This window comes from Phaseolus vulgaris, chromosome 8 (genome assembly GCF_000499845.2).
Source record: "Phaseolus vulgaris cultivar G19833 chromosome 8, P. vulgaris v2.0, whole genome shotgun sequence".
Classification (NCBI taxonomy): domain Eukaryota; kingdom Viridiplantae; phylum Streptophyta; class Magnoliopsida; order Fabales; family Fabaceae; genus Phaseolus; species Phaseolus vulgaris.
Genome location: NC_023752.2, coordinates 317,375 through 343,211, shown reverse-complemented (window position 1 = coordinate 343,211; position 25,837 = coordinate 317,375). Strand labels below are relative to the sequence as shown.

The window sequence follows — 25,837 nt, the reverse complement described above, 5'->3', positions numbered from 1 at the left end:
TATATATTTTCTATACATAAAGTTAGGTAAATACACACATAAGATAATAAAAACATCTTCATTGTTCTTACATACAATTTTCTTATAATAGTACAAAAACAAAAGGATAGACAATCTTATTTTATCATAAAAGTTAATACAGACATATAATAAAACAAAAGGATAGACAATCTTATTTTATCATAAAGGTTAATACAGACATATAATGCTTCATATCGACATATCGTCTACCATCCAAGTATTTTCTAACTCTTGAGTGTCTTACTATCCCTTTATGCTCATTATCATATATACAAGTTTATTTTACCGATAAAAAATTAATATGTTTAATTTTATGGTATATTTTAATTACTTTATCTTAGTATTGTTGTTATTCTAATTCACATATAGTAAGTCAAATATTCTTATTTATGTGATAAAAAAATTATTTTTATTAACAAATATTAAACTCCCTACTAAAAACACGTCAGTTCAAAGAGTAATATATATATAAAATATGTGTGTGAATCCATATAAGAGAATAAAAGAAAAAGTTATAAAAAAATATAATTATGATGTATTTATGAATAAGAAAGATAAATATATATATATATATATATATATATAATATGTGTGTGTGAATCCATATGAAAGAATAAAAGAAAAATTTATAAAAAAATATAATTATGATGTATTTATATAATGACCCTTTTGAGTGAGATCCCTTCAAAATCCAACACAACATATTTATCCACCATCACTCTTCTAAAAAAGGAAAATCCTCATTAACTTAGGTTGTCCTTTTAGTCCAAAAAATTGTCATAAAAAATATGAGATTCTATATACTTTTCTCTCCTCCAAAAAGCTTATATTCTATATAACTTTTATCCATGCACCTATCCAACCAGAATCTTCGTTAAAGTTGTTTGGTGGTTTATCTCAAAAGTTTTATGCAACATAGGCCAAACGACTTTCTGAAATTTTGACATGATTCTTTGTCATAATACTAATGATTTAGAATGAAATATTAATTTGATAATAACTATTTAAAACACAATTGAAAGTAAATTCATAATTAAACCGTATGCAAATTTAACAATATTGATCTATGATCCAACTAATTTATAAAAAATTATGGCAGTTAGGTTCAAATTTTAGGGCAAAGATCCTTTGAAAATACAAAAGCATGGGAAAAAAAGTGAGAGGAGCTTGCACGGTCAAGAGAAGAGAATTTGGATCAATCACTTTACAGTTGTCACAGCACAATCCAATAGGTGAGGGGTGTGGCCCTTTGAGGAACACAACTGTTCTTAGAGTCACAAAATATTTACTTCACTTTAAAAAAAAAAAAATCAAATACACACTTTAAAAAGTGATATTTTTATTCTCTTGTATTACAAAATCATAAACATCAAAATTTTAAATAGATTGTCCAAACCTAAATAAGATGTTATATAATGTAATAGAGTTATGTCATGCCTCTAATTATTTATTAGATTTTTTTTAAAAAAAATATTGAGAAGAGACCTAGATTGTGTGTTAACGAAAACTGAGAATGTAGTATTGTTTAGAATTTAGGATTTAGGTTTAGTATTGGCTTACTTCCAAGACTTCTTATGTTTTTTCTTATTCTGACTGGTGCCTTAATCCTTTGGTCTATATGAAACTGGTTTAATAATGTGTTACGGTGTTGGGTAGTTTCCTAAGTCATTTTTTACATGTTTGCAAGCATTTGGCATGTTTGACAAATATGTTGGTAGGAGATTAGCGTGCTCTTAAGGGAAGTTTAAGTGAAGTTTAAGTGATTTTTCAAATTCACATTTTTTTTTATAATAAAAAAACGAAAATAATTGAGAAGGTAGTTGAATGGTTTATTATAAAAAATAAAGTTTAACGTGATAAATGAGTGGAATAAGACTTTGTTTGTTTGATTAAAAATATGGAATAATTTTTTCTTTATGGAAGCCAACAACTCTTGCTTACGACCAAATAACTTTTGAAAAAAAATAAAATAAAAAAAATAAAATTATATATATATATAAAATAACTTACATCACAAGTGTAAAGTGGTTTTCTTACGACCACAACTTAAAGTATGTGACACCATTCAAAAGGAAGTTTTAGATAACATCTATGCATCTATCTATGAAGATTTTTTTTTTCCCTGCCATAAAGTGGAAGTACCTTTTATTTTAAGTATAAGGAGAAGAATCCAGAGATAATGCAATATCAGTAAAAAGTACGCAATAGCATGCATAAATAGGCATCTCCCTTGTTCATTCAAAGAAACAAAGCAAGTGTAGGTGAAGAAGATCTTCTTATATATTATTTGTAAACATTAGCTATGCCAAGATCAACGAATCCTCTTGTTATTGGAGGTGTAATAGGTGATGTTTTGGAGCCATTTACAAGTTCTGTGTCTCTCAGAATACTCTACAACAATATTGGCTCCGAAGTTATCAACTGTTGTGAGCTCAAACCCTCACAAATCCTGAACCAACCAAGAGTTGAAATTGGTGGAGATGATCTCAGAACCCTTTACACTCTGGTATCTCTATGTATATATATAAGTTCCATTATCATTCATTTATTCAGTAGTTTGTCAAATTTTCTAGGTGTTTCAATACCTAGCTACTACTTTCTAGTCATATTTGATGGTTTCGGTTATTGGGTGTTTGACTTGTTTCTGTTTGATAACTTTGTTTAGTTGTTAGAGTTTTGTGTCTTGTTTTGAGAATGTGATTTTTTTGAAGGGTTGATGTAATTGTATTTTGTTGTGTTTTTATATCTTGATTTGGTATGTTAATATGACTAAACTGATGCGTTGTAATGTTTGTTGGATCCCTAGCTGATTGAGTGCTAAGAAGCTTGATTTGAAATTCTTCATATAAGAGTTGAGATGCTCTTATTTATTTATTTTTTGTTGATAAAAAAAATCTAATAACTACCACGTGGGTATTATAATTAATTAATAGTTAATTTTGTTGGATGCACTTTGTATAATTTACAGGTGATGGTGGATCCTGATGCACCTAGTCCAGGAAATCCAAATCAGAGAGAATATCTGCACTGGTAAGTGTTATCCCTCCCTTGAATTTAAGGCACATTTAGGAGAACATGGCAAAAGTCACACCAATATTATTCTTCCATGTCTACATACTTCTTTACCAACACCTTCTTTGTTTAAACATTTTATAAATATTTATTCTATTTACAAGCTCTCCATAGTCTTAATAAAATCACTCTAAGTTCTAGTCTTTATAATTTTACATACTTTACTAGCTTTCTTCTCGTTCTCATAATTCTTAAAATTTTACAGACTTGGTTTTCTTCTCGTTCTCAAAATCTTGATCTCGATAAATAAGACTAGTACTTCGACGATCAAGTTAATTTTAATTTGATCTTTAATAATTTTCTAAAAATATTCTTTTAAATAAAAAAAGTGATTTTTTTTATCTCTAGAGAGTCATATTCTATTCATAGTATGAGTCTTGTATGAATCTAAATCTTTTATCATTTATATACCCTAAAAAAAAATAACAATTGTGATTGTTGGTATGATAATCTAATCGTTTTTGTGTTAATACAATATTATTTAGTATCTTATAGAAGTAGTTGTGTGTATTTATGGAGTCAAGATTGAGATACCTTTAACCATATGTGGTCAAGTCATCGAATTCTATGTATGATTTATCAATGCTTAGTACGTAAGTATCTCATAAATATGTTGTTCATTATGCAATTAATATAATTGAGGAGATAACATACACTTACAATTTTTATCTATCTCTTTTTTAAGTTTCACTACAAGAATACAAGAAGATAATTAAATATTAATTGAATTTAAAAATTAAAAGTAATTATTCACTATATTGATTAAATTAGATACTATTTTAAAAAATAAAAAAATATTAACCTTTAAAATGATTTCTAAATTAGTATATTTTTTTATTAATAACAAAAATTAAATAAATAAAATGAATAACGCAATAGATTATACTAAAGAAAAGAAATTTATAAATTATTTTTTTATATTTAACACTTAATCTTTATTAGACTTTTAGCTGTATCAGGATGTATTTATACCTTTTTGTTTTCTTATTTTTTTCTAAATCCTGTCTAGATATTAAGTGTACATATATATAATTGTAAAAATTTTAAAAATATGAAATAATGTTAAGTTTAAATTTTTAATTTTAATCTTTAAAAAATTTACCTCTAATATCATATTTGCACATGACAACTCTTTATCTTACATGTATTTCTTTATCCTTCAATGGATGTTCAGGTTAGTAGCTAATATTCCAGGAACCACAGGAACAAACTTCGGTATGTTCTTAGCTTTTATTTTATGCTCTTTTAACCTTTTTAATTATATGCTTACGTAATAAGTAATATATTCTACAAATATTTTAAAATATTATTCGTTGTAGAACAAATTTTATAAATTAGAGGCTATCAATCGACATAAAAAGCTTATATTTTCTAAAATAAACTCAACTTTGTGGTATCAACAATGCAATAAATAAATTTTAACCAGACAATTTAAATAATAAAAAAATTATGATAAAGCAATTTTGAGAACCTGTGTGATTAGAAGAAAGACTGCACCTCTCACTTGCATACTATGGAAAATATTAGCATTGCACGTAAAAATAAACATGAACCTTCAATTCATATGTGAGATCATGAATATTTTTTTCTTAGGTTAAATGACAACTCACTAAAACATAACAATATTTAAAATCTACTATAATTATAACATTTTATACGTTGACGTATAATTATAACAACAATATATTAAATATTTTGTGTGTTATCATAGTCATTTGGTTTTTTTATGTGGTTTAGCAAATTTTTGTTTTACTATTTTCATTGTTAGAATTTTTTGTGTTATGTTTTTCAGACAAATGGTTAAATACTCTTCAAAACGTTTTTTTTTTAGCTTAATTAGGATTAATGATAATTCATCATTATCTGCTTTTACGTCGAGAAATAGAGGCAAATTTGACCTGAAGCTGTTTAGGTTTTTTATAATATTTTGGACTTTTTTATGGATGATTATGTTAACATATCTTCAATAGGTTAGAATATATTTATTATTTTTGTTATAAAATAATCTGTTTACTATTTTTATCGGGTTATAAAATATACTACAAAAATGTACATATTGATGTGAAAAACGCATGCAGAAGCAATACACACAATCACGAATCAACGGTAAAAAAATAAACAATACAGTGTTTCGGTCGCCAACTGCAACCTACATCCACACGGGCAATTATTATGTTTTCATTATATCTTGTTGCACACTAATTACAACTACAATGATATTTTTAAATAGAAATTATAAAAGAGACACAATGATTAAGCTTACTCACTAAACATGTGTCTAGTCGGTCCAATCCAATTGGTACTTACTTCATACCCAAGACATATATAATGTAAAGTATGATGTAAAGAAAGAGAGAATGAGAGTAAACTAATAAAAACAAAAAGTGAGTATGAAAACTGATACATGTTCATGCACTTCTAGAATTGTTATAAGAAACATTGTTTACGTGTGTTTATAATATGTTTTGTAGGTGAAGAGGTTGTGGGGTATGAAGGTCCACGACCTATGATGGGGATTCATCGTATTGTGTTCATACTGTTTCGTCAACATGGTAGACAAACTGTGTATGCTCCAGGCTGGCGCCAGAATTTCAACACCAGAGATTTCAGTGAGGTTTATAACCTTGGATCACCGGTTGCAGCAACCTACTTCACCTGCAAACGACAACTTGATTATACTCGAAGGAGATAACTATAATTAATCTGCTGTTTTAATAATTAACTTCTCATCTTAGATTTCTAGAAAATAGTTGAATCTGAAGTGTCACCCTCTCCTTTTGTATTACTAAAACAGAGATCCAAAACTATACTAAGTTACTTTTGGCTTCATCTGATTATGCAATAAAATGTTACGTATCTATTCAAATAATACCATTTTCAAAAATCAAAATATCATTCTGGAATGCATAAAATATGTTCCAGAAAAAAAAAATGTATTTTTGTCCATATCTCCTTTTATTTAAGGTTATTTTTGTCATTTCACATAAATATCAGATGCAGGTTCAAATTTGATAATGTGCAGAAAGTAATGGCCATTTTATTTTACTGTGTAACCCACCTCAAAGCCCATTAACGCGTCCAGCGTAATAATATGCTCTGTGTTGTCTGGGCTGAGGTTAACTCACCAGTTTATATCATCATATCGACTCTTTCTCCCTGCACCTCCATATCTTTTTCTGTTACCTCCATACTCAATATGAAAAGACATTTTTATTTTTCTTATGTCATCCTAAAGATTACTTTCATGATTAAGTAATCCAGAAACTCATTTGAAAAAAGACTTCCAGATTATATAATCCGGAAGCTAAATAAGACTTCTAGATTATGTAATCTAGAAAGTAATCATGCATCGGAAAAAGGCTTCTGGATTATGTAATCCGAAAACTAATTACAAATTTGAGAAATGATTTCCAAATTATATAATTCAAAATATTATAGACGAGTATTTTTGGAAATTCGAAAATTTATGAAGATGAGAAAAGAAGGTATGAAAATGCAGGAAGAAACAGTCCAACATATCCCAAACCCAAACTCGTTTCGTCTGAACTTAAATAGATGCTTTTTAACAACTCCTTTTTTATATAATTTTTTATATCATACAGCATAAAAATAATTGAAAATAGTATTTATATTTGGACTAGCGGAAAATAATAATGAAAATATAAAAAAAGATAAAAAAATAGTAAGATAAAATGATAACATATAAATAATAATAAGATAAAATGATAACATATAAATAATAATAATAAAAGATAAAATGATAGCGTAACGCAGTAGCACAGTGGATGGCGGCTAGGGGAAGAAACCAATGATGGAAAATTCCTATATTACCCTTCAGCACCCTTTATTTTGGTTGCTCTGCCTCTGGCTTTTCGGTCAACCAAAAGTTCCACCAACTTTCTCTCTACCAACCTCCACTGTCATAAAACTAAGCTTAAAATGAATAATATATAAAATAAATATAATATATAATATATAATATATAATAAAGTTGAAGCAATACCTACTCTACTCTCTCCGTTTCCTTTCGTGCAATTCCCAATGGCTTCCGTTTCCAATCTCTCAACGCTAAACCCAGCTGCTTCCTTATCAGAAGCGCTTCCACACCGCCGCAATTCTTCTCGCAACTGCTTCCTCTCCTTCAAGCCTTCTTCTTCCGCCGCAGATTACAAAATTAGCCTCTCCTCTTCCCTCCGATCTCTTCACTCCATCCCTCGTAAAACCTCTCTCCGGTGAGTTTTCTCCGATCCCTCTCGCGCTTTTCTCGGATCGCCGTTCCACCATCTTTCTCTACCTCGATCTCTCACACCGCATCCACATGCACCTCTTTTTTTTTTCGTTTTGTTTGCTTAAATCTCTGAAGCTAAAAGCAACAGCGAGCGATCGCCATCTTAGTCATCGTTAGGGCGTGTTTGGTTGGATGTGACCTGGGTGGTGTAAAGTTGGTAGCTGAAAATAGATACAAGTTTTGTTAGCTGGTACAACTTAATTTTTACGGAAGAGTGAAAGTGAAACGCGTTTTGTTATTTATCTAAGATTTTTAGTTTTCAAAAGATTGCTTGAGGTTGCTAGGTTTTTAGAAGAGTTCTTTGCTGCAGAATTTGTCTTTGCAATTTTCGTGCGAGCTGACACACGCTGATAGTGTGATTATTCTAATATATTTATATATTATTATTATTATTATTATTAGAAAAGTATGTAGGATAAGATACGTGTATGATGCATATGTAGATATTTATAAGAAATCATAACGCAGAAATATATAATTGTTTTTTTGTAAATCCAGATTAAGAACATGCTTATTTGATTACTGTAACTAATAAAAATTATGAGTAATCAATCACTTTCTCTGTTGTCTACATATATGATTAGTATCAATGTCGTTCCTTTTTTTAAATTATCCATAAAGAAGACAAATTTCATGTGTTGGTTCATCTGGGACGATGCTTCTATGTTTCTGTGCTATAGACGCTTCTATGTCTCATATAAGCTCTTCCAAGGGCCACCCTAAGTGACTAACATTTTCAAGGCTTTGTTTTTTTTATATGGGAGGCAAATATTTGACGCTTGATTGTTTTGATTCAGGATTAAATGCTCTCAAACTGATGGGAATGGAAGTCCTGCAAAGAGGACAGTGCTTCATGATCTCTATGAGAAAGAGGGGCAGAGTCCATGGTATGATAATCTCTGCAGACCTGTCACAGATCTGCTTCCTCTAATAGCCAGTGGTGTCAGAGGTGTCACAAGCAACCCTGCGGTAATGTTTTTTATTTTTTTTATTTTTGAAATGTTCTCCTTATTGAATATATATTTCCTGATAATAATATTACAGAAATGAAAACTGATTGATGTTTCAAACATTTCTTGTGAGTTGTAAGATGCATTCTTTGGATGTTGCTATTCTAATCTGCTGTCTGTCCATGTTATTGCAGATCTTTCAGAAAGCTATCTCGTCCTCAGATGCTTACAATGATCAGTTCAGGTACCATGAATATCTTATATATAAATTCGGATATTTCTTTTTAGCTCAAACTGCTAGTCATGGACACAGATCATGCTTGTCTGTCTATAGTGTGTCTTTTCTCGTGGAGCTGGAGAAAGAAAGTGATTGTTTCTCAAAATTTAATTGAAGCAAGCATTCACTTAGTTGTAGTTCTGTCAGTCTATTCACAATATATATGTATAGTGTAATAAAAGTAAACTGCACTGATGTGACACTCCTTAGTTCCAGTTTTTCATGGGAGGGGCAGCTCGTCACTGCATTAAGTATACTGTTGTTTCTGTTTTAGGTCTTACGGATATGTTAGTAACTGTCTTATTGGTGTACGTTTCACTATAGTCTAGCAATATCCTTCCTACTCTTATAGCTAAGAATAAATTACTCGATCATGCAGGGAACTTGTGCAAGCAGGGAAAGACATTGAAAGTGCATATTGGGAACTTGTAGTGAAGGATATCCAAGATGCTTGTAAACTATTTGAACCAATCTATGATCAAACAGATGGTGGTGATGGCTATGTTTCTGTTGAAGTATCTCCCAGGCTCGCTGATGATACCGAGGGAACCATAGAAGCTGCAAAATGGCTTCATAAAGTGGTTGACCGCCCCAATGTGTATATTAAGATTCCAGCAACGGAGCCATGTGTTCCTTCAATTAAGGAAGTTATTGCTAATGGGATAAGTGTGAATGTGACGGTGAGTTTGCCCTACATCCTTTCATATAATGTAAATTAAATAAATCAGTATTGTATATAATTATTGTTTGCATTTCTAGATTGGCTTATTGGTACTCTTGATTAGTGACCCTTTAGATTTTGTCATTACTACCTTAACAAATTGTACTGGTATTATAAGCTCATGCTCGTGTCTAATAGGAGTTTGAAAAACTCTGTCTTCAAATGGCCTGAACAGTGACCTTTGTCTTGATCTCTTTTACTTGCATGGTTCAAGTCTAATTATGTTTCTGGTATTTGTGTGTACAGCTGATATTCTCTCTCGCAAGATACGAAGCTGTTATTGATGCTTACTTGGATGGTCTTGAGGCATCTGGGTTAAATGACCTCTCTAGAGTAACAAGTGTTGCCTCTTTCTTTGTCAGTCGAGTTGACACTCTCATTGACAAGACCCTTGAGAAAATTGGCACCTCAGAGGCCCTTAATCTACGTGGCAAGGTAACTGTTTATTGTTTACCAAATTTCTAATATTGTCTTTGGATTTATTACACCCATGAATGTCAAAATTCTCATAGCCAAGGCACATTGAATTTTACAGGCAGCAGTAGCCCAAGCAGCATTGGCTTACCAGCTCTACCAAAGGAAATTTTCTGGTCCGAGGTGGGAAGCTCTAGTCAAAAAGGGGGCCAAGAAGCAAAGGCTCCTCTGGGCCTCAACTAGTGTCAAGAATCCTGCCTATCCTGACACCTTATATGTTGCACCTCTTATTGGACCTGACACTGTAAGCTATCTTATTTTTCACTTCGTCTACCTGTTATAATTATGATAGTTGATCTGAGTCAAATAACGGACTCGTTGTTTGGCCTTGATTGTGTTCACGAAGTTAAAAATCAAAGGGTTTACCAATAGTTTTTGTTGTATCTGATAACAACATCTTCTTACATGCCAGGTATCAACCATGCCAGACCAAGCCCTTGAAGCATTTATCGATCATGGTACTGTTCACAGAACAATAGACTCAAATGCATCTGAAGCTGAGGGAATATACAATGCTCTCCAGAAATTGGGTATTGACTGGGGCTTTGTTGGTAACCAGCTTGAATTTGAAGGAGTGGATTCGTTTAAGAAGAGCTTTGACAGCCTCCTAGATTCTCTGCAAGAGAAGGCAAACTCTCTTAAGTTGGTCAGCCACTGAAGTGTGATGCTGTGTATGATGCCATTTGGGGATTAATAAAAGGCAGTAGCTGGGCATCTGCTGCTGTAAATGTGCTTCATGAGTCATTTAGAAGATAGTGATACAATGGGAATGGGAATGGGAAAGGGAAATTGTCCACTTCGAGTCAAGCGTTTTTTGTTTCTTCCCGAGTATACAATATTTGTGCGATTTCATTCCTTTGTGCTTGTGATGTCACTTATGTCTCAACTCTTCATTTTAGTTCGAATGTTTAATCAAAAGGTCCTCCTTCCCATAACCATATCAATTCATTTCTAAGATGAAGCCTTAGGTTCTATGTAACTCTATGTAGCACTGACATTATGTAGCACTGACGCATAATTTTTAAAATGTAGATACGAGATACAACTTTATATATATATTATAATTATATAAATTGACAATAAAAATTTATATAAACGAATATGTTTTAATTTTTTTAGAAAAAAATATGTATGGTTGGTTTAAAATGATTTGTTTCTTATTTTTATAATTATAATAAAAATTTTGTACAATGAAACTGAGTGTTTAAAAAATTAATAGATTTTTTATTTTAAAATTGTGTTAGATGAGCTAGAATTATTAAAAGTTTATCAAATATTTTTAGAATTGAATACTTATGAAAACAAACACTGTGAAAACGAGGAAAATTGGAATAAAAAACACTGAGGTCAAAAATACTGTGAAAACGAGGAAAATTGGAATTTGGTAAACTGCCTCAAACACTCTGAAAACGAGGAAAATTGGAATAAAAAACATTGAGGTCAAAAACACTGTGAAAACGAGGAAAATTGGAATTTGGTAAACTGGCTCAAAGAAGGTAGTTGCTACGTCCTCCTCAAAATTTATAAGGGATGCATGAAGTAGTTTTTAGGTGTTGCTGGTATACAGAGAACAGGCCCAAAACAGAACAAAACTTGCAATGCTCGACAACACACCATGCAAGTTTTTCTGTCATTGTTTTAGCTCTTAAAAAATGGGCCAAACCCTATTGTGAAGTGTTTAGGATCTTCTGATTGCATCTTCAAAATAATCTCATCTTACCATGAGAAGAAAGAGTAAAGGGTAAATGTCACTTCACTCTGACACCAATTCTATTTTTAATTTATGTGAAAAAGATTCTTAAACATAGTTGTAGTTATGATATTTTTTCTTCTAAAGTTATACTTATAAACAACATGACAAATTATGTTTCTCTCACTACGTCACAATCCTATAAAACCTAGCAAAAATAATCACCAATAAATGAAAAAATAATCATAAAATTAGTTCAATTTAAATCTATGAGAAAGAGATAGATTACGGGTGAGAATAACAAATAGTGCAATTTTTTTATTAGGGTAAGACGGTGCAGAGACTAAAATTAATGTACTCGCTAATAAAACTTTTTTAATAAAAGTTTGTTTTATAAAAACTTTTTCTGTAAACACTTTGAAAATAATGAAAAATTGAAAAAAAACTTATATAATTTCTCTAAATTTTATATGCATAACTAATTTAAATTTAAATTATAGAAAATTCATTTTTTTATTCAAAGTACTTAAGGAGAAACTCATTCCAACAAACTCATACTTCACTAACTCATTATTAAAGAAATGGCTTTATTAAAAAAAATTGAAAAAAAATTATTAATATTAGAAACGTGTTGACTTGAGTCCTACACTAAACACTAAGCCACAGTTTGAACCTTATAAAAGAGGCCAAAAATATTTTAACGATATCTATCTGAAACTGTTAAGTGTAATTTAATACTTGTTTAATAATAGATTTTTGTTTGCTTCAGATAAAACATGCACACAAGCAAATTTGTTTTTAACCTTTTAAATTCGAGCCAAACTTGTTTTTGTCTTATCATGTTAATCCATTAGCTTAAGCAATTTCTAACTATGTTGCATATAGAGAGACTACAAAACAAACATTTTCAAATTAAAAAAACTAAAAAGTTAATGTTAAATTTAAAATTAAAAAACAAATTTATCTAAAATTTGAAGGACTAAAAAATATTTCATCACTTGTTTGATGAATTTTTGTTGAAACAATCCTTTTAATAACAAATATGCAAGTTGAAAAAACTAAAAAGGCCACTTGAGTTAGAAAGAAAATAATAGTATATTTAAAAATGTTATTTTTGAGAACAACAAATTGAAAGTTATCAATGTGATTTGATTTGGTCAATATAATTTTAAAGTTGTTCTATTTTAATAAAAAGTTGTTTTTTTTGGGTAGAAAAACACTTAATTATATGAAGAATTATTTAAGCACAATAAGGTGATGTTGAAATTTAGAGTTTATAGCGTGTTAAATACTAGAACTACGAAATAAGCTAGGTATATACTTAACTCTTTCATACATGACCAATCATGTGTAGAAGAGAATTCATTTGAGATAAGTAGAAGGTTAAAATGTAGATGGGGTTGTGTGGAGAAAGAGGACCACAAGATTCAAGTAGAAGAATTTAAAACTAAGCACAAAATTTCAAGGTGCTGACCAATCCCCAACCAACACCATTGATATGGAAATTTATGTGCATCCATATTTTCATGCTGAACAAACCCCAAAATTCTTAAGCAAACAGATAGTGGGCACAAGATTTCAAAATAAATTAGTAGTACTAACATGCAAGCACCATTCAATGACACCAATGGTGCCAGCCTCTCCAGTAGGTCACAATAAATGCACTCTTTTCAATTGCTTCCATTCATGTTCTATGCTTTCTACTGCCATTTATTGTTCATGCCTGCTTTCAAGGTGTTGGTTGAACCTTCCTTTAAGACGGTTCTATATGTATTACAGACACCATGCTAATAGATATATAAGATACGGATATGAAGATACGTATAATCTCTAAAATGTAGAATAAAAGACACATATCTATACATTATATAAATTGATAATAGAGATTTATGTGTACAAATATATTTTAGTTCTTTTTTAGCAGAAAAATGTTTTTTAGGACTGGTTCAAAATGATTTGTTTTTTAATTTTATAATTATATATAAATTTATATAATAAGTTTGAATTTTTAAAAAATTATTGTATTTTTTATTTTTGAAATTGTATTAACACTACAAGAAAATCATGAAATAGAAACCAAAATAATTAGTTGCAATAGTAACTAAATTTTGAGACCATTTTAAAAACTAAAAAGAAAATTGATTTCTAAATTAGTTTCTATTATTGTTAAATAGTTTCTAAATTGGTATCTAATTAGAAACCAAGGTTTTTGCTACCAAATTTAGAAACTAAATAATTAGCAGTTAAAACCTTAGTTGCTAATTAGATACCAATTTAGAAACCATTTAACAATAATAGAAAATAATATAAACTAATTTAGAAACTAATCTTTTTTTTAGTTTCTAAAATGGTATCTATTTTAGTTGCTATTGTAACTAATTATTTTGGTCTCTAAAACATTGTTTCTATTTTATGATTTTCTTATAATGTAAAATCATATCAAAATTATCAAAAACTCAACAAATATTTTTTACATTAAACCCTTCAATGATACGTATCTTACACGTGTTATACAAGTATCGATGTCTGATAAGTGTGTCCCACCAGACATTCATTTAATAAACGTGTCCGAATCTGGTAGGTGATCCTTTTCCTATTTGTGTCAAAAAGATGAACTGTTTACAATTCCTTTACTCTTAACTCTTCAGCACTGTATTCATACGTCAGTGAAAAAAAGTGACAGACCTTTATGTAGGGTCCAAACCTACATCAGACAAGTGAGTTCTTTTTCTTTCATTTTCCCATCCTGAGAAGAATTAATTAGGTTCTGACCACATCCATAAGTAGAAGAGAAAGGGCAGCCATAAAAGTAGTAGAAGTTGGTGGCTTTAGTATCCATATTCCAGAATGATTTTCCCCACCCCTCTTTTGCTTTTTCACTACTGATTAGTGATTGCAGAAGAGCTGGATCCATGACCCTTTTGATGTGTTGTGAGTGTTTAATCTGAAGATTGAGGTTGAGGAAAAGTAGTAGCCAGTGATGGACAGCTCCGAGATAAGGTCACCACCAGAAGGGTCCCTTGAGGGAACACCAGGAACTGCAATGAACAGAAAGAAGCTAGCCATTTACTTCATTGAGTCTGAGGATAGAAGAATGGCCTTTGGTCGAGGGTACACAGCAGGATCTACACCAGTTGACATCCATGGCAAATCCATCGTTGATCTTTCAAAGACTGGTGGTTGGATTGCAGCCTTCTTTATATTCGGTATGTATATATATGTTCTATCTTTATGCGTGTTCTTTTACTGGAAGTTGAAAGTTTATGAAATTCTCAATTTATAAGTAGTTAAGTTTAAAATTTATTTTTTAATATAAGTTGAAAGCTTTATGCAAACTTCTTCTTACAAGTTAGTTTTATGAGTTTGACTTAAAGTCCACTTTTTAATATAGTATATAAGTATTAATATAAGTTGAAAGCTTTATGTAAACTTCATCTTACAAGTTAGTTTTATGAGTCTGAGTTTGACTTAAAGTCCACTTTTTAATATAGTATATAAGTATTTTAAGTCAATTTTAGGGAGAGTTTGTTAGGTTTGACGATTTGTTAGGCTTGTCAGACCACTTGTTACTAGATTGTTATCGGACATTCTATAATATAATGTCTCACGTTACTAGACTGATATCGGACATTCTATAATATAATGTCCCACGTACTAGCTGTAACTCTAAACGTAAATGAGGTATGTTGTAAATCTCACGACTAAAGATTAAATGCAAATCTTAACTCATAAATCGAATTTAGAAGTTGAATTACACTTAACTTCAGTTCTTAATATATCTTAAATAGAATCAAAAGAACATTCTATAATAATTGTGTGTGGTTGTAGGAAATGAAATGGCAGAAAGAATGGCTTATTTTGGGCTTTCAGTGAACATGGTTGCATTCATGTTCTACGTGATGCACAGACCATTCACGAGTTCATCGAACGCAGTGAACAATTTCTTAGGGATATCACAAGCTTCTTCTGTGCTCGGTGGTTTTCTAGCAGATGCATATCTTGGACGCTATTGGACAATAGCTATCTTCACTACAATCTATCTTGCGGTATTCTTCTTCTTTCACTCAAAATATCTCTCATATTCAATTCTACGCTACCTTCCAAACTTTAATTAATGGTTTTGGTACAACTCTTTTAGATTTTTTAAGATACCATGCCAACTCTCATTTATCACAAAGATGGAATTGAAATTTAAAAAAATAAATTATTATTAGAATAATAATATATTGAGAATCCAATTTTTTATACCATTATAATATAACTCTCAATATTATTATTTTAATATTTTTTTCATATTATTTAATTATAAATTTATTTTTTACTATATATATTTATTTTTAAATCTATCTCATAATAAATTACATACAACTCTAACCATCTTTAAACTATTATTTTTTTATTCATCTTATTTTACTATTAAAATTTTTTAAGGATTTTTTACCATTTAGTACAATTTCATAAAATTTTGAAAAATTATCAAAATAACAAGTGGTTCTAATCATATTGAAATAGATAGTGACATGAAAATATCTACCATCTTTGAAATGTATGAAGATATTATATAATTATAAATTATAAATTCTGAATAAAAATTTGTATGTATAAATATCTTTCAGATTTTTAGTAAAAAATTGTTTTTTAATGACTGATTGAAAAAGATTTATTTTTTATTTTTATAATTATAATAAAATTTTATACCATAAATTTAAATTTTAAATATATTAATATTTTTTTAAAATTTTTTTGTGAAAACTGTATAATTAAATAAATTCAACAAAACTAGTGTGAGTTCTGTTAAGAAGTGAACTTTAAGCCTAATTCAACCTTCTAAAACCAGTTTAATAAAATGAGTTTTGCACCCACTTATATACTAATCTCTAGTCGATGTGAGATTTTTAACAAGTTTTCATATATGTTATATATGTTATATGTTGTATAAGTATATATTAGGAGTGAATTGGTATGGATGATTGGATTTTTATGAACAGGGTTTGACAGGAATAACACTGTGTGCAACAATAGGGAAGTTTGTCCCGAACCAAGAAGACTGCGACCAATTTTCTCTGCTACTGGGAAAGTGCGAGCCAGCAAAACCATGGCAGATGACATACCTCTACACCTTTCTCTACATCACAGCCTTCGGAGCAGCAGGGATAAGGCCATGCGTCTCATCATTCGGAGCAGATCAGTTCGATGAGAGAAGCAAAAACTACAAAGAACACCTTGACAGATTCTTCAACTTCTTCTATCTCTCTGTCACCGTTGGGGCAATCGTCGCCTTCACAGTAGTGGTCTATGTGCAGATGCAATATGGTTGGGGCTCTGCATTTGGGTCTCTCGCCATTGCCATGGGAATCTCAAACATGGTGTTCTTCATTGGCACTCCCTTGTACAGACACAGGTTACCAGGAGGAAGTCCTCTCACTCGTGTTGCTCAGGTTTTGGTTGCTGCATTTCGAAAGAGAAAGGCCCCTTTTGCAAGCAGTGACTTCATAGGCTTCTACGAGCTTTCTGGGAGACACTCTGCTATCAAGGGAAGTAGAAAAATTCCTCACACTCCTCATTTCAGGTCATTTTTCGCCATAAAGCTCTAACTTTCTTACAATTTATGATAAAGGGTGCAAGATTAGACAAGTGGGTGCTTGTGTTTGTTCACATGATTTCACCTTTTCCACTTTTTTGTTCTTATTTTTCAGTTTTTTTTTCACACTTTCAAATAGGTAACTAGCATAACTTTGCTAAACTATGTAACAAAAGTTACCTAAACCCTACCACTTATTCAATCTCATAAGTTTTTTAAAAAATCTACCTATTGCGAATATTTTACAAAAAGATTAAACTTTTATGGTGAGAAAATTATTTCCTATACTCTAATGTGATATTTTATGATAGAAATGCAAGAGATGTAAAAGGGGCTTTGAACCAAACAAACAATATTGCATTGAAAAATGTTTTGTAATACTCATAGAAGGGAGAGAAAGAAAGAAACGTAGATAGTGAGAAATGTTATATTCACTTTTCTGCTTTTGGATGACACATTTGATCAGGTTTCTTGACAAAGCAGCTCTGCAATTGAAAGAAGATGGTGGCAATCCGAGTCCATGGAGGCTCTGCACAGTGACTCAAGTGGAGGAAGTGAAGATCCTTCTAAGACTCATCCCCATACCAGCTTGCACAATCATGCTCAACGTGGTTCTAACAGAGTTTCTCACTCTCTCTGTTCAGCAAGCATACACTCTGAACACCCATTTGGGACGTCTGAAACTCCCAGTCACATGCATGCCTGTGTTCCCAGGCCTCAGCATTTTCCTCATTCTATCTCTCTACTACTCCCTCTTTGTCCCCATCTTCAGACGCATCACGGGTCACCCACACGGTGCATCTCAGCTTCAAAGGGTAGGAATTGGTTTGGCAGTGTCTATTCTATCAGTTGCATGGGCTGCAATATTCGAAAAATACAGAAGAAACTATGCCATAAAACATGAATACGTAGCCATTTTCCTCACTGCTATGCCTAATCTGAGTGCTTATTGGTTGCTGATCCAATACTGTCTCATTGGGGTGGCTGAAGTGTTCTGCATTGTGGGGCTTTTGGAGTTTCTCTATGAGGAAGCCCCTGATGCAATGAAGAGCATAGGCTCTGCTTATGCTGCACTTGCTGGTGGTTTGGGTTGTTTTGTGGCAACTATCATAAACAACATCATTAAATCTGCCACTGGGAACATGGCAAAAGGTGAACCTTCTTGGTTGTCTCAGAACATCAACACTGGGAGGTTTGATTACTTCTACTGGCTTCTCACGGCTCTGAGTGTGATCAATTTTTTCATCTTCGTGTATTCGGCACATAGGTATAAGTACAGGGCACAGCAGGATCATGAGATGATGGAGAAACATGAAGTGTCGTACGTTGGAAGTTCCTAGTTTCCAACACTAGAAAGTGCTGTCTTTGTTCCTTTCAATAACTTGTAATAGTGTTCTCTTTCTGTGGTCAAAAGTTACCATTTCATAGAGGTTGAAAAAGCAATAGGGAGTGTTCTGCATAAGATCATGGATTTCATTGTGAAGGAGAGTTACTTCCCAAGGTAGCTTAGTTAAATTAAACACTTACATGTAAGCAAAGATTATAAAAATGATAATTTTCTTTAATATAAATATTTATGCATTCAATAATATACGAAAAAGGGATGATATATTGATAACTCTCTATTCAAAAATAATAATTTAGAAGTGTTACAATATAATTTTAGAATTATTTTATCTCTTTTTTTTGTAAGTGGGATTTATATTTCAGCAAAAAAAAATTTAATTGTGATATAATGCACTATTTTCAACCTATTAACATTCATGCATCAATTTCACTTAATCTTTTAAAATATAAATTCTACTTAATATTTTAAAATAGTTTCAAGTCACTTTCTTTAATATAAGTATTTATGCATTGAATAATATATTGACAACTCTCACAATTGAAAAAAAAATTAATTTGCAAGTGCTACAATATAATTTTAAAACTATTTTATCTCTTTTTTCAAGTGTGATTCATATTTCAGAAAAAAAAAAATTCAACTATAATATAATATGATACAAGATTGTCTAACATATTAACACTACAATTTTACTTAATCTTTTAAAATATGAATTTCACTTAATCTTTTAACATAATTTCAAGTCACTTTCTTAAGAATTTATCAAGAAAAATAATATAAAAACTAGATACAGTAATACTACCTGTGCTAATTATGGCCAATTATCTCATAAAAATTAACAAAATAATAAATTTTTAACTAAATTTTAGTTTATTTAACAATTGGATCAATATTGTAAGTTTATTTAAATTTTAGTAATTAAAATCACGAAAAAAGAAATAGTTCAACCAAACTGCATGTATGTTCTGAAATTTAGGAATTAAAATAAAAGATAGAAAAACCAAAATTGTTAATTAGAAATTAAAAAAAAGGGTAAAAAAGTTATAGTTTTTTACTCTTAAAATCAAATTAAATATAAAAATGTTCGAAAATAATCATAAAAGTAAAATTAAATGTGAAAGTGTATATACCAAAAACTATATAACATACATTTATACTGTTATGTTACAGAAGAAGTTGTGAATCAAAGGATCAATCGAAGGGCCAAGATGCCACTACTTTATTGTAAGGAGCAGTAAAATGGAACCCACCAAATAATAAAGTATAGTCTGTGGAATGAAAAATTTAACATCATATAATAACTATTTACTATATTTCTTTTTATACAGTTAAGTTTTTTTAATTTGTAAAAAAATTAATAAAATATATATCACTTAAAGAATTGGTTGGACCATAACAGTTTCAAAGATGCAATAATTTCTTCCAAAGAAAATTATTATGTTGTTCTGTTATCATATATTAGGTTGACCTCACTAATCCAACACAATCACACTTACAAATCAAGTTAGATTTGGTTCATAGATTTCATTAGATTTTGGAAACATTGCATATAATTTTACCTAACTATATTAAAATTTAAATATAACTCATTAGTTTTATTAGGTTAGTCTCTTTGAGCTTTTGAGTTGAAATTGCAAGAAAAAAATATATCATAAAATTGGTAAATTTAAAAATTATTTATTAATAATAAAAACTATTATAGATATCAATAATTTTTTAATCTATAAAATAGTATATAATTTAATTAATATAATGACAAATTATTTTTTATCTTTAAAATTAATCTTTATTTAATATTTTTTCCATTACAAATTTAGGAATTAATCAACTTTCCACTTAGCCAAGCCCTGCCAAAAGTCAGAATCAACGGGTATCTTTTTATGGCATAAATTATATGAATATGACAAATTATTGTTAACATAAGTATATGACATAAATTACAGAAAATATAATTAAATTTAATATATTTCAAGTTTTAATTTATTTAATTGTGAATATAAAGTTTGTATGGGATGTGTTAATTAATTGCATATTTATTAGAAGATTATATTTGTATTTAAATTTACGGGGTGAGAATATAAATTTCCCGATGGATTACATAATTGTGGGGCTTTTTGCTCTCGGCTGAAACAAATATAAAGAGTGAGTTTAGTAATTGTGTTAGGTACCCATAGTAATCTAAAAAATTATTTTCTTACTTTCAAAAAAAATAAACCAAATTCATTTTCCTTTATTTATTTTTTTCCTTCCTTCTCCTCTATTAAACTCTGACCTATAATTTCTTCTTTCTCCCTTTTAGGTTTTCTGTCTGTAAGTTAACTAAGAAATAGTGTATTTGATATCTTGAGATCAAAGTGATACATTTTAAATTAATTTTTTTAAAAAATTACTGTACTAAATTGAATATTAACTCTAAATATATGAATAAATAAGATAATTATACAATTGTATTATTTTATTATTTTATTTGAGAAGTTTGTTTTTATTTGATGAGAAAGGAATCAGTTTTGGTTTTTGAGTAAGTCTTGATCCTTAACAGTGTTTAATGATTGAGTGATTGAAAACTTTTGTGTAGCATCATATAAATGAATATATGAACATAAGTAAATGTTAAGTTGTTGTCATATGTCCATGTATTTAGACTTGAGTTTGGCTACATTCAGAATTGTTCTTTGGAATTAGTTTGGTTTTAGAGTAAAGTTCAACATTGATGAAGTTTAGATCATTTTTAACCCTTTCTTATTTGTACTTTGATTTGTTATCAAGTCTTTTTTTTTTGTTGGTGAAAATTTTTCTAAGATTTTTTATAGTAAAAATTTCTCTAATAACAATGTGACGATTTTATATTTTTGTATTTTAAGTTTATTTGACACTAATGTAGAAAAGTATTTTAACGATGGTTATCTTTTTTTAAAAACTCTGTTATGATTGTATCTTATACGGAAACATAAACTACAAGAGCTAAGCATTGAGAAGCTGGAAAATTAGTATTGAATTTTATTTTATATAGCTATTTTGGTGTATATACATTTTAAATTCCTTATAAAAAAAGTAGAGTATTTTTATAATAAAATATTGTGAATATTTATAGTATAGAAAATTGGGAATGTTACAAGAATAAACATTACTACTGGTATATGGTAGTATCATGAAAATGCTTGAGAAATTTTATTTCCAACTTTTATTATCATATATTTATGTTAATTTCTTTAGGATGTGTAATAATAAATGGATTGTAATTTTATATATATATATATATATATATATCAGTAATAAAACACAAAACATATTTGTTATGACATAAATGTTTAGTCACCGATTTGACGTATTAGTCATCGTTAGCTGCGACGAAACATTGATTACAGCTAAACTTTTAGAAAGTTAGGGTTTAGTAGAATGAGTGCTTGATGATGTTTTGTAGTAAGTGATATATAAAGATTAAATTCCATTTCTTTTCCACAATTCTCATAGAATTTCTCTAATTCTTCATACATAAAAACAAAGGAGTTACTAATGAAAAAGGATGTTACATGATAATGCGCAGCAACCTAGATTTAGAAGATCTTTGAATTTCCTATGCCATGCACAGAGACAATGACAATATTTTTGGATTTATTATTTCACTTCTTCACTACTTTCTTAGTTAATGGCTGCATTTTTTGCACCATCTCAATCATAAGCAGTCATGTCACAAAATTCATATACTATTACTGTATATCTATGATGCTTAATTCATCATGTTAATATAATAATTTAATTTCACTCTTTTCTTCCCATCATTTATATATGCCTTTCAATTTTTCTTTTAAACTAAAGTATTGGAACCGAGAAAATTATCACTTTTTATTTTTTTTTTACTTTGAGAAATGATAATTTGATAATTATGAGAATTGTATATAATTTTTTATGTAACTGATTTATATATAAATATATAATAAAAGATAAATTTGTAATTAACATTATAAAAAAATCATGAAATAAAAACTCATTTTTGATGAACAAAATAATTAGTTACAATAGTAACTAAATTAGAGATATTTTAGAAACTAAAACAAAATTTGATTTCTAAATTAGTTTCTACTATTGTTAAATAGTTTCTAAATTGGTATCTAATTAGCAACCAATGTTTTTGCTACCAAATTTAGAAACTAAATAATTGGTAGTTAAAACCTTGCAAAATTTCCAGTCAGGGTGGTACTTGAAAAATATCCCGACACTTAAAAGTGAAAACTAAGTATTCGATGTTTGATATAATTAATGTGTAATGATGACATATTTTCTTTATCAAAATTTACAATTATTTATATCACCGATTTGTTATTATTGGATCGAATTAACATTTTAAATATAATAAAAATGTATTATCTAATACTTAATATTTTTTAAATATCTAAATATTGTGTTTGAACTTAATAATTTTTATCGTGTCACTGAGACTTTTGATAGTGATTAAGTTTTAAATCCAAATTCATCATTTAATTAAGATGTTGAACAAAGCTTCAATTATTAAATTATAATTAAATTAGTATAAATAAAACAACATTTTGAATAAAATGTAAAGCAAATTTTCAATTCTCCCCCACACTACAGATGTTTCATGATGAATATGATTGTGAAAAAAGAGAGAGTAAATATTGGACGATTTAGACATATCTGTTACTAAATCACTAACATCACATCAGAAGGATATGGTTTTTTGGAGAGTGATACGGTGGCAACGCAAGAAAAAGTCTAATTTGTCGATACTATGGTGGCGTTAATTTGAGACTCATCATAAATTCAGCCAATTATGTGTTTCTTCATTTATCTTTTCATGTTTATTAGTATCATGAGTAGGATCATAATCTGGTTGACTTTTTTTATTTTGGCTTTTGTATTTAGCTTGTAAAAAGTAGGTGGGGTTGATAAGTTCTCATAAGAAAAGTTAGTTTTGTTAATTAGTTTTCTAATAATTTGTTTTTACATTGTGGGTCATGTGCATAAATAAAATCTTATATATAGAAATGTTATAATAATAATTTTTTTATGATGATTCACATATTCTGTTCCATTCTATAAGTTTATTATTAACAATAAAATTTAAATAAATTAAATTAATATAAAATTAATATCTATATCCAATAAATACATTAAAGTTTGATTTTTTTAAATAAAAAATATAAAAGAAAAATATTATTGTCTAAACTACTACTAAAATATTAAAGTAATTAATTATTATTGTTGTGTTGACTTTAAAAATATTTTATTGTTGTTGTTTCATTTCAATAATATTAAAATATAATGAATTTTTTAATTATAGATGATGAGGGTCAATCTACTTTTTTTTGTCATTAGTATGCACAAACTTCAGGTTATGTGGGACAAGTTTAAACGTATTAAAACATTAACTTTTTTTTTGGATTGGAGCGATCCGCGATGTCATTTCGAATCAATAATTATTTTGTTACATTCGTTGTTGAAGCAACATTGATGCACACCACTGCAATTATATGTGATTGAGAAGACATTGACATATAGACCAAACCTTTGTAGATCGAACATGAGTCGACCATAAATATCATTTTAAGGCAATTAATTAAGCATGACACACATATACAAAATTATCTCTTAATAACAAGATTAATTCGGTAAATTGTGTCAAACAAAGGTTCACCTACAAAGGTACCCTCTTATTCATATAAATACATGTATGTACGCATCGTCGAAGTGTCATTTACAGGTACTTTACCTCCGATCGAGATCAGACATCGAAGTCGAAGACTGCATCCGCAAAATTTAACAAGAACAAAGATAGGAGTGGACCCTTTTGATTCGTGTAAGAGCATATTTTAAAAAAATATTAATAATTTATAATTAATTGTGTTTATAATTTAGCACACAATATGTTATACTAATAATTTAGAGAAAATAAACCATACTTATATATGATTGTTTCTAGACAAATAACCTAGTTTAAAACAAGCTTATATAAACTAAACTCTATTTTAATATAGTTTTGTTAGTTAATTATTGGGCATGGGCCACGTACAGCCACCAATGGAACAGTGTTAACATTAAAGAGTTTTATATAGTTTGCTGCTTTTGGGTGTCTTTAAGGTTTGTGGAAGTCAAGTCAAGCAAAAGATTTGTGCAATGGAGGCATGTATTACGTAAACAGACAGTTTTCAGTAAATGTTCAACTTATTATGTTTTTTAATGATAAAGTTTGAATTTGACAATGATATGTTACAGTTCATAAACGAGGTCACAAACTAAACCTAAAAATAAAGGTGTAGTAAGTAGACATCATAATCAACCTAGAGTTCCTCTTTTAATGGAATCTAATAATTGAATGCTGTGTTTACACCACAAAATCATCAAATGGAAACAAAATACCCTTCAAAAACTCACTCATACAATAATCTCTTTTATTCCATAATAATATTCCCAAAATCAAAATCTTTGATTCTGATCCAAACGGGGGTTAGCACATGAAGAATCTCTAATAAACTCGTTAATGATACTTTTGCATGTTAATTAATGTTTTTTTAAGGAAAGAGAAAGAAAAAGGTTATGAAAAGTGGAGTTATTTGGACTACTAGAAATAGAAAGAGAATGGTAAGTAAAGAAAAATTGTGAATGATTTGATTGAGATGATAAATTGAAAAAATAAAAAATTTGTTATTGTAAATTAGTTTTAATTTAATATTAATTTATGATTTTATTATTATTTTATATATTTAATGTTATTATTATTGATTTTTTAATCTTATTATTTCGTTTTAATTATTTTAGAAATTTATTTTTAATAATAATTGACAGGAAAACCTTAATAATTGATAAAAGCATTTAAAAAAGAACTTAAAATATGAGATATTAACAATTTTTCATTTAATATGATAGAGATCCAACTACTAGTGCGATTTGTTCACAGTCTCAGTAGAATAATCTATTAAAAATGAGGTGAGGTGAGCTGACCTTAATGTTATTTGAATTATTTTTATTTTTATTTTACTTTTTTACTTTTTTATTTTTTTAATCTATTTTTTATTGTACTAATTGATATAATTTTTTGGATAATAAAATAGAAAAAAAAATTAATCAAACTTTAATCTTGTAATAAAATAAAATAAATATTAATAATACTCCAATGAATAAAATAACATATAAAAAATAATGTCAATAAAATTTTGTATAAAACATTGATAAACCATCAATTTTAATTAAAAAATATGAAATTTTTCTTTAAAAGTGTTAGAAATAAATTAAAAATAAATAATGTACTTATTAACTAGTTTAATTCATCCATTAGATTGACAGATTAAACAAATTTAACATATTGAACCAATACAAATTAATGAATTTAAAATATTAACTCAAATTACATTACTTATGTATGGAGGACTAATCTGTCGAGCCCGACTTACTTTTGTCATCTC

At 29.0% G+C, this 25,837-nt stretch overlaps 3 protein-coding genes across 3 annotated transcripts; all 3 read left to right on the top strand.

The window, feature by feature from the left end:
* Nucleotides 1-2,223: 2,223 nt before the first annotated feature.
* On the top strand, nucleotides 2,224-6,003 carry LOC137824461 (protein VERNALIZATION 3-like). Its single transcript, XM_068630112.1, has 4 exons — nucleotides 2,224-2,527; nucleotides 2,990-3,051; nucleotides 4,268-4,308; nucleotides 5,565-6,003. The coding sequence occupies exons 1-4, from the start codon at nucleotides 2,324-2,326 to the stop codon at nucleotides 5,783-5,785; spliced, it is 528 nt and encodes a 175-aa protein (XP_068486213.1). The 5' UTR covers nucleotides 2,224-2,323; the 3' UTR covers nucleotides 5,786-6,003.
* Nucleotides 6,004-6,971: 968 nt separating this feature from the next.
* LOC137826529 (uncharacterized) lies at nucleotides 6,972-10,738 on the top strand. The gene is made up of 7 exons (XM_068632518.1): nucleotides 6,972-7,325; nucleotides 8,179-8,350; nucleotides 8,526-8,575; nucleotides 8,988-9,288; nucleotides 9,576-9,764; nucleotides 9,865-10,047; nucleotides 10,216-10,738. The coding sequence occupies exons 1-7, from the start codon at nucleotides 7,135-7,137 to the stop codon at nucleotides 10,459-10,461; spliced, it is 1,332 nt and encodes a 443-aa protein (XP_068488619.1). The 5' UTR covers nucleotides 6,972-7,134; the 3' UTR covers nucleotides 10,462-10,738.
* Nucleotides 10,739-14,142: 3,404 nt separating this feature from the next.
* Nucleotides 14,143-18,645, top strand: LOC137823783 (protein NRT1/ PTR FAMILY 6.1). The gene is made up of 4 exons (XM_068629052.1): nucleotides 14,143-14,699; nucleotides 15,322-15,539; nucleotides 16,482-17,062; nucleotides 17,541-18,645. The coding sequence occupies exons 1-4, from the start codon at nucleotides 14,474-14,476 to the stop codon at nucleotides 18,412-18,414; spliced, it is 1,899 nt and encodes a 632-aa protein (XP_068485153.1). The 5' UTR covers nucleotides 14,143-14,473; the 3' UTR covers nucleotides 18,415-18,645.
* Nucleotides 18,646-25,837: the final 7,192 nt, after the last annotated feature.

What these genes read in the sequence shown, in the direction of transcription:
- LOC137824461 (XM_068630112.1), top strand. Translation starts at nt 2,324, where the DNA reads ATGCCAAGATCAACGAATCCTCTTGTTATTGGAGGTGTAATAGGTGAT. An exon ending in TCAGAACCCTTTACACTCTG is followed by an intron (nt 2,528 to 2,989) that starts GTATCTCTATGT and finishes TATAATTTACAG; the next exon opens with GTGATGGTGGATCCTGATGC. An exon ending in CAGAGAGAATATCTGCACTG is followed by an intron (nt 3,052 to 4,267) that starts GTAAGTGTTATC and finishes ATGGATGTTCAG; the next exon opens with GTTAGTAGCTAATATTCCAG.
- LOC137826529 (XM_068632518.1), top strand. Translation starts at nt 7,135, where the DNA reads ATGGCTTCCGTTTCCAATCTCTCAACGCTAAACCCAGCTGCTTCCTTA. An exon ending in GTGTCACAAGCAACCCTGCG is followed by an intron (nt 8,351 to 8,525) that starts GTAATGTTTTTT and finishes ATGTTATTGCAG; the next exon opens with ATCTTTCAGAAAGCTATCTC. An exon ending in GCTTACAATGATCAGTTCAG is followed by an intron (nt 8,576 to 8,987) that starts GTACCATGAATA and finishes TCGATCATGCAG; the next exon opens with GGAACTTGTGCAAGCAGGGA.
- LOC137823783 (XM_068629052.1), top strand. Translation starts at nt 14,474, where the DNA reads ATGGACAGCTCCGAGATAAGGTCACCACCAGAAGGGTCCCTTGAGGGA. An exon ending in TGCAGCCTTCTTTATATTCG is followed by an intron (nt 14,700 to 15,321) that starts GTATGTATATAT and finishes GTGTGGTTGTAG; the next exon opens with GAAATGAAATGGCAGAAAGA. An exon ending in CCTCACACTCCTCATTTCAG is followed by an intron (nt 17,063 to 17,540) that starts GTCATTTTTCGC and finishes ACATTTGATCAG; the next exon opens with GTTTCTTGACAAAGCAGCTC.